This window comes from Lampris incognitus, chromosome 4 (assembly GCF_029633865.1).
Source record: "Lampris incognitus isolate fLamInc1 chromosome 4, fLamInc1.hap2, whole genome shotgun sequence".
Lineage (NCBI taxonomy): Eukaryota > Metazoa > Chordata > Actinopteri > Lampriformes > Lampridae > Lampris > Lampris incognitus.
The window spans coordinates 35,549,485-35,558,803 of record NC_079214.1 but is presented as its reverse complement, the minus strand read 5'-3'; the positions used below and the strand labels follow the sequence as shown (position 1 = coordinate 35,558,803).

The following is a 9,319-nucleotide window of genomic DNA, read 5'->3' as shown; positions in this document are numbered from 1 at the left end:
TGACCCTGAAGGAGGCTCCAGGACCGGGTCAGGATCAGGGTCGAGGTCTGGGTTTGCAGTACAGAATGCTGATGAAAGGTCGTGTCCTGGAGGTCAACACGCTGCAGGGGAAGTTCTCAGGTCGCTACATATGTCGGACTCTCATCAACAGTACCAGACAAACAATGTCTGCCTGGATCTACGTCCACACGGAGGGTGAGTATATGTTGGCCATTTGGAAGGAATGCTTGTTTTGTTCTCTGTGTCTAAATGTGCATGTACACACATGTAATAATGTATAAAGTCTTTTTTTTTTTGCCCTTTAACATAGCATTTACTGTTTTTGACATCTTACTAAACCTGACTCACAGTGACTTTGAGCCTTTAAATGTCTGAATGGCAAAATCACTTATGAAACACCAGCCTGCCTGCTCCTTCACCCTGAGTCTGAGCTGGAAGCACAAGGCCCTTATTGTGCTGTGTCTGTTCAGCGTTGTGCCGTATGTACCCATTTTCATTGCCGAGTCCTCTCAATCCCTTCTTATCCTGTCTCCTCCTATCCCTCATTGGCCAAAACATAATCACATGATGCCGGTTGCCCTCTCAGGACTGAACACCTACGTGTTGGATTGTAGGCACAGCTGGTAGCCATCACTGGACCCCAATTAGCAATTTGTACCACTTCAGGTTGACCTCAAAATATTTGTCATAACACTATATGGTTTGTACTGTAGACATGAGAGCAGGGGGCAAATGACAGGGGAATAATGGCTAATATCAACAATGATTAATAGAAGACCGCTACAATCTTTCTTGTTTTCTTAATGGAGCATATTGTTTTAGGTTAACAAAAGGGAGTGAAAGAGCCACAGGGGAGTAACAGAGAGTTAAGAGGGGGATGACATTGCACCAGCAAGAAATTCACAAAGTTTCAGGCATGGCAGTGAACTGTTGTCTCTCCTGTTTTAAGCATTGCCAAGCCTTGTGAGGCTCATATCTGTCTTGGTTGCAGAACCTCATCATCCTGGAATCGGCAGCAGGAGAGGTGGGAATCAGAGTGAGAAAATGTAAGAAAAAGGGAAATGAGAATGACTGAGAGAGAGAGGGAGAGAGAGAGAGAGAGAGAGAGAGGGAGAGAGAGAGAGAATGAATAGGTAATATTAAATATGTGCAGTGAAAAAGGGCAGCCACCCGTAAACCTCAGAATCCAGGAAGGCCTCAGGCTGCATTTGGTATGCCATTAAGATGAGCCTGAGCAGCAGTAATATGTTAGAAAAGTGTCATATGTGGGAATGACTCGAATAATTCAATTTCATCTTTCCATTCACCAGTATACCAAGAGCTGAGCAGTCTTCCTCAGAGTTTCTGCCACCTAACTGATGTCGAAGCAAGTCTTACTCACCGGGTTCTACGTTTGATAAAAATAATGGCTTTGGCTAGTTATAGGAAAGTCCAGATGATCAGATGACTGTAAAGACAGTCTCAAAACGAAAATCACAAGTGAAAATAAGAAGGAAAAGAAAACAAAGAGACATCCATGTTTAAACATAGATATGGGTAATAAACGTGTAAAGACTAAATATCACTGCATCAACTCAACGGGCATCCTAAAAGAAGGAATGCTTACACATCCTCAGGCATCCTCAGCAGGCATCCTCAACAGACATCCTCAGCAGGCATCCTTAAAGAAGAGAAGAAAATCCCATGAGGAAAATAGAAACAGAATTGCTCAGATCTTGCTGCTTCACAAATCAAACTGCAAGTACAATATGTAACAGTTTGACTATTGACTTTGACTGACTCTCAGTAATTAGTTCCTCTCACTTTGGAAGGTATATCAACTTGTGAAATCAGCTTGTGTAGTATTTGGAAGGGAAACCCGCTTACCCTTTTTTTTTTTTTTTTTTTCACCCTTTTTCTCCCCAATTGTATCCGGCCGGGGTAGTCTTTAGGTTGCTGCTCCAGCCCCTCTGCCAATCCGGGGAGGGCTGCAGACTACCACATCTCCTCCGATACATTTGGAGTCGTCAGCCGCTTCTTTTCCCCTGACAGTGAGGAGTTTTACCAGGGGGACATAGTGCGTGGGAGGATCACGCTATTCTCCCCAGTTCCCCCTCCCCCTGAACAGGCACCCTGGCTGACCAGAGGAGGTGCCAGTCCTACGACCAGGACACATACCCACAACCCGCTTCCCACTCGCAGACACGGCCAATTGTGTCTGTACGGATGCCGAGCCAAGCCGGAGGTAACGTGGGGATTCGAACCTGCGATCCCCGTATTGGTAGGCAACAGAAATAGACTGCTATGCTACCCGGACGTCCTGAAGCCTGCTTACTCTTAAGGCTTTAATGTTAGCATTTTTTTAACCCTCGCTGGTCTACATCTTGATTGAACAACGTTTTCACTGTCCAGCCAGACAAATTAAGTGTTGGTTTCTTTGCTACTCGGTAGTTCAGTGTGGTACAGCTGGCTTTCATCTTGCTTAGATTGATCTTGCAAATCAATGTGTCTGAACACATTGATTTGTTCTCTTGTATGGACCGCACAATGTCTCCACCCACTTTCTCACCTTTGCCTCGAACATGTTACCAACTCCATGGTGGAGCGAGTCATTACAACTTTATTTATATATCACTATAAAACACAATTGAATGAATGAATGAATGATATAAAACACAAACCTAGTTAGCATAACAGAGGGAATAAAACAGAGGGAAGCAACATGGTAATAGCACCAATAGAAGCAACAAGAATTAAGTGAAGTAATATAAAAGCAATGAAATATAAAAGATACTGGGGTACCGGGGCAGTTGCTGCAAGCCATCTGGCCCTTGTATATAAATTTATTTCTGATTTTCCCTTTTTCTCCCAATTTAGTGGCTAATTGATCCCTATTTTAGTTCAAACACCCACCCTCGTACTGCATGCATTCGCCAACTGCATCTCTCCGGCCGGCAGTCTCGAAGGAGACGCCTCGCCACTTTCCTGACAAGGCGAATCTAGGCCGAACCATTGCATTTTCCGACACACACACAGAGACGCATTCATGTGACGAGCACAAGCCGACTCCGCCCCCCTCCCAAAGACAGCGTTGCCAATTATTGCTGCTTCATCGAGTCCGGCCATAGTCGGATCTGACAAGACCGAGGCGTTAACCCCGGTCCCCAGTGGGCAACTGCATCGACACAAAGCCGATGCTTGGACCGCTCCACCACCACGGACCCAGGCCAGTGTCCACTTAAAGCACTTCAAGACCCTATCCGGTCCTTGTATAACCAAAGTGAGAGCTGTGTCCACATTCTCGGCACAAAGTCAAACACGTTTTTGGTGGGTGTCGGACTCCGCCAAGGTTGTCCCTTGTCTCTGATTCTGTTTGTGATATTCATGGACAGGATCTCAAGGTGCAGCCAAGGCGAGGATTGTGTCCATTTTGGGAACCTCAGAATTGCATCTCTGCTCTTTGCAGATGATGTGATTTTGTTGGCTTCATCAGAATGCGGCCTCCAGCGCGCACTGGCGTGGTTTGCAGCGGAGTGTGAAATGGCCGCGATAAGAGTCAGCACCTCCAAGTCTGAGACCATGGTTCTCTACCAGAAAATGGTGGATTGCTCCCTCCATATTGGGGATGAGTTGTTGCCTCAAGTGATGGAGTTCAAGTATCTCAGGGTCTTGTTCATGAGTGAGGGTAGGATGGAGCGGGAGATTGACAGGTGGATTGTTGCAGCATCACCAGCAACGTGGATGTTGTACTGGACCGTTGTGGTGAAGAAGGAGCTGAGCCGGAAGGCAAAGCTCTCAATTTACCAGTCAATCTTCATTCCAACCCTCACCTATGGTCATGAGCTTTGGGTAGTGACCGAAAGGGTGAGATCACGGATACAAGCGGCTGAAATTAGTTTCTTCCATAGGGTGTCTGGGCTCAGCCTTAGAGATAGGGTGAGAGCTCGCACATCCGGAGGGAGCTCGGAGTAGAGCCACTGCTCCTTTGCATCAAAAGGAGCCAGTTGAGGTGATTCGGGCATCTGATTATGATGCCTCCTGGGTGCCTTCCTTTGGAGGTTTACCGGGCATGGCCAACTGGAAGGAGACCCCGGGGTAGACCCAGAACTCGCTGGAGGGACTACATGTCCAATCTGGCCTGGGAACGCCTTGGGATCCACCAGGAGGAGCTGGAGGGCATTGCTTTGCTGGGGAGAGGGACATCTGGAGTGCCCTACTTAGCTTGCTGCCACCACGAGAAGCAGCTGAAGATGAATGAATGAATGAAATATAAAAGAATGTGTCATACAGTCAAAGGCCAGTGAATGAAAATAGGTTTTAAAACTAAGACTTAAAAAGGCTTTGAATATTTCAACAATTTCCACTGTTTCATTTCTTAACAAGACCTTGGGACTGCCATGAGCCAAAGATAGAGCACACATAGTTTTGCCTCTCGTTCATGCGTACATATAGCACTCAAGTGCACTTTATTGAGCATATTGCTGCTGGATGATGGCGTACACTGGTTTATTCAAGTCTTTCGCTACAATCACTGTAATGTCCTCCTTCTTACTTATGTTTTTTGTGTCCACAGAGTTTATGTGGCGTGTTGGAGATTGGACCGCATGCAGCTCATCTTGCGGGGACAGAGGGACACGCTTGCAGAGGGTGCGCTGTGTTAGCCCAAAGGGGAGAGACGTACACCCTACCATGTGTCACCAAATACCTAGACCCGTCAGCTCCCCAGTGGCCTGCAACATAAAGGACTGCCCTCCGAGGTACATATAGGATTATGCCTCGATCCAACTATCTCATGAATCCAGCTTAAAAGAAAAAAAAAGATCAAATCACTTTTGCTGTTTAAATCATTACCTATGTGGGCTTTCAAATAACAAACCCAGAAGTTCCTTTGTAAAAGTAAGCTGTCAGTGGTTCCTATCCATCAAGGCCCAAAATTATGTAATTTTTTTTTGGGGGGGGGGGGTCTCCCTTTTTCTCTCTAATTGCATCCGGACAATTACCCCTCTCTTCCAAGTCGTCCTGGTCACTGCTCTACCCTCTCTGCTGATGCGAGGAGGGCTGAAGACTACCACATGCCTCCTCTGATACATGTGGAGTCGCCAGCCGCTTCTTTTCACCTGGCAGTTAGGAGTTTCGCCAGGGGGACATAGCGCATGGGAAGCTCACGCTATTCCCCCCAGTTCCCCCACCCCTGTGAACAAGCACTCAAAACCAACCAGAGGAGGTGCTAGTGCAGTGACCAGGATACATACCCACATCTGCCTTCCCACCCACAGACATGGCCAATTGTTTCTGTAGGGACGCCTGACCAAGTCAGAGGTAATACTAGGATTTGAACCAGTGATCCTCATGTTGGTAGGCAATGGAATAGACTGCCATGCCACATGGATGCCTTATGAAAGTTTTTTTTAACGTATCACGAGCTGATTTTACCAACTCCCTCTTTCATTGTTTAAATTTATGCTAATTAGAAAAACCTGCTGGTGTTGTTACTTGTATGAGAAATCTTCTAAACCCACGATTTGAAAGGCCTTACGGTTTTTACATTGCCCGTGGTTTTTACATTGAATTTGATTTAAAATATAAATTCATTAGGTCAGACACACACACATGCACGCACGCACGCATGTACACACACTCCCAATGGAATGGAAGATCACATTAAAAGTAGGCAGGCCTGTAATAAATTCAGGAAGAGCAGCCAAATTAGTTGAAGTATACTCTCAGCAAAATCATCTCACCCTGAAACCCCTTGTTGCTCCAGCCTTGCTCTGTGGGGCTCTGATCCCTTGCCAACCTGCCTGTACCCATCACACCGCCCATCACTCAGCCCCCACCCCACCGTCAGGCCTTTGGCCAGCTAATCCTACACAAATGTTGGGCTATTAGCATGAAATAAGTCTGCGTGGTACAGCAGGGGTTGTGGATTTGCGGTCACTGAAGACCAGTGGAGTCAGAGGTATCCGTATAAGTTTTGGGGTGTATTGATGTATCCAATCTATCTTCTCAATGAATCAAGCCAGTGTTGCTGTATAGTACAGTGTCTACAGTGAGCTGCTGCAATAAATACACTTTGAGTACTAAATTTCAAATTCTTTACTATGTTTCTGTCAGTATATGAATCAACTTGCTCTCAAATGTGTATGGAGCCACTGTGTGCCTGTGCAAAAAGCATTAGTTTAGTATTACCATATACATTAAACAGAAAAAAAAACACACACACTCATGCTCTTACTGTAGAGACTGATACATCAGTAGCTTTCCCTGGGGTGCTATCACAGAAGAGCCTTACACAATGCTAGTCTTTGTTTGTTTGTGACTGGCAGACTGGCAGGCAGACATGCAAAAAGACATACAGACAAACAGAAGACAGACAGGCTGAATGGCTAACATTTACTAGAGATGCAAGTATGTACTAAAGAGTGGTTGTCTTCATGTTCACTCTTACAAACACACACACACATACCATTCCTCAGTCCTCTGTGAATAGTACAAATAGCTATTGCAACTCTAGTTAATGGTCACGCCAATTTGCATATGAAACCGATCGCTGGTTTCGGTCGTTATGCCACTGTTTTGTTTATAATGGTGGGGATACCTGCAGTCAGTTGAGACTGAAGAGTTCTCTTAGATGAGTTATGAAACGTTTCTCTCAATAAATGTTGTGTCCTGATGAACTGGTTCAACTTTCTGTGATACACACAAACACAGTTTGAAAACTCACAATTTGGAGCCATGGTTACACTTGTCTTTTCAATGTGACTTTTGTCACTTTTTTCATCTGATCATGCCAGGACACACTAACTGTAAAGTCTGTATCAGATCTAGCTTGCTTTTTGAACCGATGAGCCAGACCAAGTGCCGAGATGGCCCGGCTTGCATTGAGACCGATGTCTACTAGCACTGGACAAGTTCAAAAGAAGCCAACAATGCTGGCTTCCTTCTCAAACTATGAGTCTCCTGTCAACCGAGGTCTTTCCAGCTCTGAGCAGCACAATAGCTGTGTTAGTCACACATCTCCACTCTCCTCCCATGCGAGCCCTGCCACCATTAGAAAACAATGAAATATAAAGAAAAGAGGGCCGCTCGCTCGTACACCAAGTGCTATTTTTCTAGATGTGCCATGCAGGATTATTAAATCCAATCACTCTCCAAACAGGCAGGTTGCATTCAGGTGTCACATGTGAACACACATATGCGGACATGGCTGGGTTCTAATCTAGTACATCTGATCACAGAGGTGGCATTGAAAAGACAGGCGTAACCGCAGCTCGGGTGATTGCGCTGGCAAGGATTTGATACAGCAAACAGGCGTATTCCATTATAGAACAGCTTTTGTCTCCTAAAACAAGTTTCCAAACTATTTGAGCAGTTGGACAAGACATAAAAGAGAGCTCGGCTATTTAACTTAATGAATGAGCAAAGCTTGTGTTGATATAACAGATGAATGCCCCTGACCTCTGGAAACCAATGAGATGACTCTTAAACTTCTCAAACCACCGTGATGTGGAACTGAATGGATGTAGCCTCAGTTTTTTCCAGCCTTACTTTGTGTGTAAATTTTCTATCATCTTTTTAAGTGACTGTACTCTTGCCCCCCCCCCCCCCCCCCACCGAGTATGATTCGACACTTACAAGTTATCTTCAACTTGCCAAACCCAAACATCTGCTTGTTTTGTTTGCTATCCCCCAACAGCTGGGTGGTTTCTGAGTGGTCTAAGTGCTCAGCTTCGTGTGGCGGTGGTTGGAGGCAGAGGCAAGTGTCCTGCCAGCAGTTCGAGGCCAAGGGAGCGGTGAGGACGCTAGCGCCATCTGCCTGTGGTAGGAGCACACCACCAGCTGACAGAGAGGAGTGCACCTCCAGTATATGTCCTAACTGGGTAACCAGTCCTTGGGGAAAGGTAACTTGAAAAAGATCCTCAGTGCATTGATTAAATGTATGCTGCGATGTCACGAGCATGTCACCATCTTACATTTAAATTAGTTCAGAACACTGTTTAACTTGTAACGTGTATGCTTTTCAACATATTATGAATTCATTATTGCAGTGTTATGAGATTAAGTGGCCCATAAAAGTTTTCACAATTTAGTCTCCTTACACAACGTTTCTGTAATTCATTCTGATTATAGTAATTAGAATACTTTTATCAAGTTCTTGTGATATGGTGTGATGCATAGCAATGTTCAATGAGAAATACATAAACACAATATCTTTAACCTAACAAACACACTCACTGTTTGGGGTAGAATGCTGGGAGATACTCAGACCTTTGCAAAGATCACTGAAGTTGTTACAATGTCTTACAAGGGCATCCAAGTGGTGTAGCGGTCTATTCCATTGCCCACCAACATGGGGATTGCCTGTTTGAATCCCTGGGTTACCTCCAGCTTGGTCAAGTGTCCCTACAGACACAATTGGCCGTGTCTGTGGGTGGGAAGTCAGATGTGGGTATGTGTCCTGGTCGCTGCACTAGCACCTCCTCTGGACATTTGGGGTGCCTGTTCAGGGGGGAGGGGGAACTGGGGGGAATAGCGTGATCCTCCCATGCGCTATGTCCCCCTGGCGAAACTCCTCACTGCCAGGGGAAAAGAAGCGGCTGGTGACTCCACATGTATCAGGGGAGGCATGTGGTAGTCTTCAGCCCTCCCCGCATCAGCAGAGGGGGTGGAGCAGTGACCGGGACGACTTGGAAGAGAGGGCTTATTGGCCAGATGCAATTGGGGAGAAAAAGGGAGAAACCCCCCCCCCCCAAAAAAAATTGCATAATCTTGGGCCTTGATGGATAGGAACCACTGACGTCCCCCTGGCAAAACTCCTCACTGTCAGGTGAAAAGAAGCAGCTGGTGACTCCACATGTATCGGGGGAGACATGTGATAGTCTGCAGCCCTCCCTGGATCGGCAGAGGGGGTGGAGCAGTGACCGGGACGGCTCGAAAGAGTGGGGTAATTGGCCGGATACAATTGGAGAGAAACCCCCCCCCCCAAAAAGTCTTACAGTCGCAAGGCACCAGGGTTAGATGAAATCCTGCCTTGAAACATTCAGTGTGCTAATGTTGTTGGAAACATCATGGTTGACATGCCTCTTCAACTGATATAGAATTCAGGATTAGCGGGCTTGAATTGGCAGCGATGGGCAGTGACTCCCATGATGACAAAAAGAAAACCAAATAGTTTCCCAGGTATCAAGGGATCACATCACTCAGCCTTTGCCAGAGTACTAGAAAAGAGACTGCGGCCAATAGTTGAGCCTCACATTCAGGAGGAACAATGAGCTTTTTTTTTTTCTGGTCATGAAACAGTGGACCAGGACTCTTTATCCCTTCACAAATAATCAAGGGA

General features: G+C 46.0%; 1 protein-coding gene across 2 annotated transcripts in view; it reads left to right on the top strand.

Annotated features, from left to right (window-relative positions):
* Positions 1–9,319, top strand: part of adamtsl3 (ADAMTS-like 3) — a 231,335-nt gene that overhangs the window by 218,252 nt on the left and 3,764 nt on the right. For both annotated transcript variants that reach the window (XR_008810152.1, XM_056278310.1), the window contains exons 27-29: positions 1–195; positions 4,553–4,736; positions 7,676–7,880. The exon at positions 1–195 is cut by the window's left edge and continues 54 nt beyond it. Coding sequence is in view for 1 of the 2 variants with exons in the window: in XM_056278310.1 (XP_056134285.1) it covers positions 1–195; positions 4,553–4,736; positions 7,676–7,880 (584 nt within the window). In the remaining variant the exon portion in view is untranslated. The remainder of the gene's footprint in view (positions 196–4,552; positions 4,737–7,675; positions 7,881–9,319) is intronic.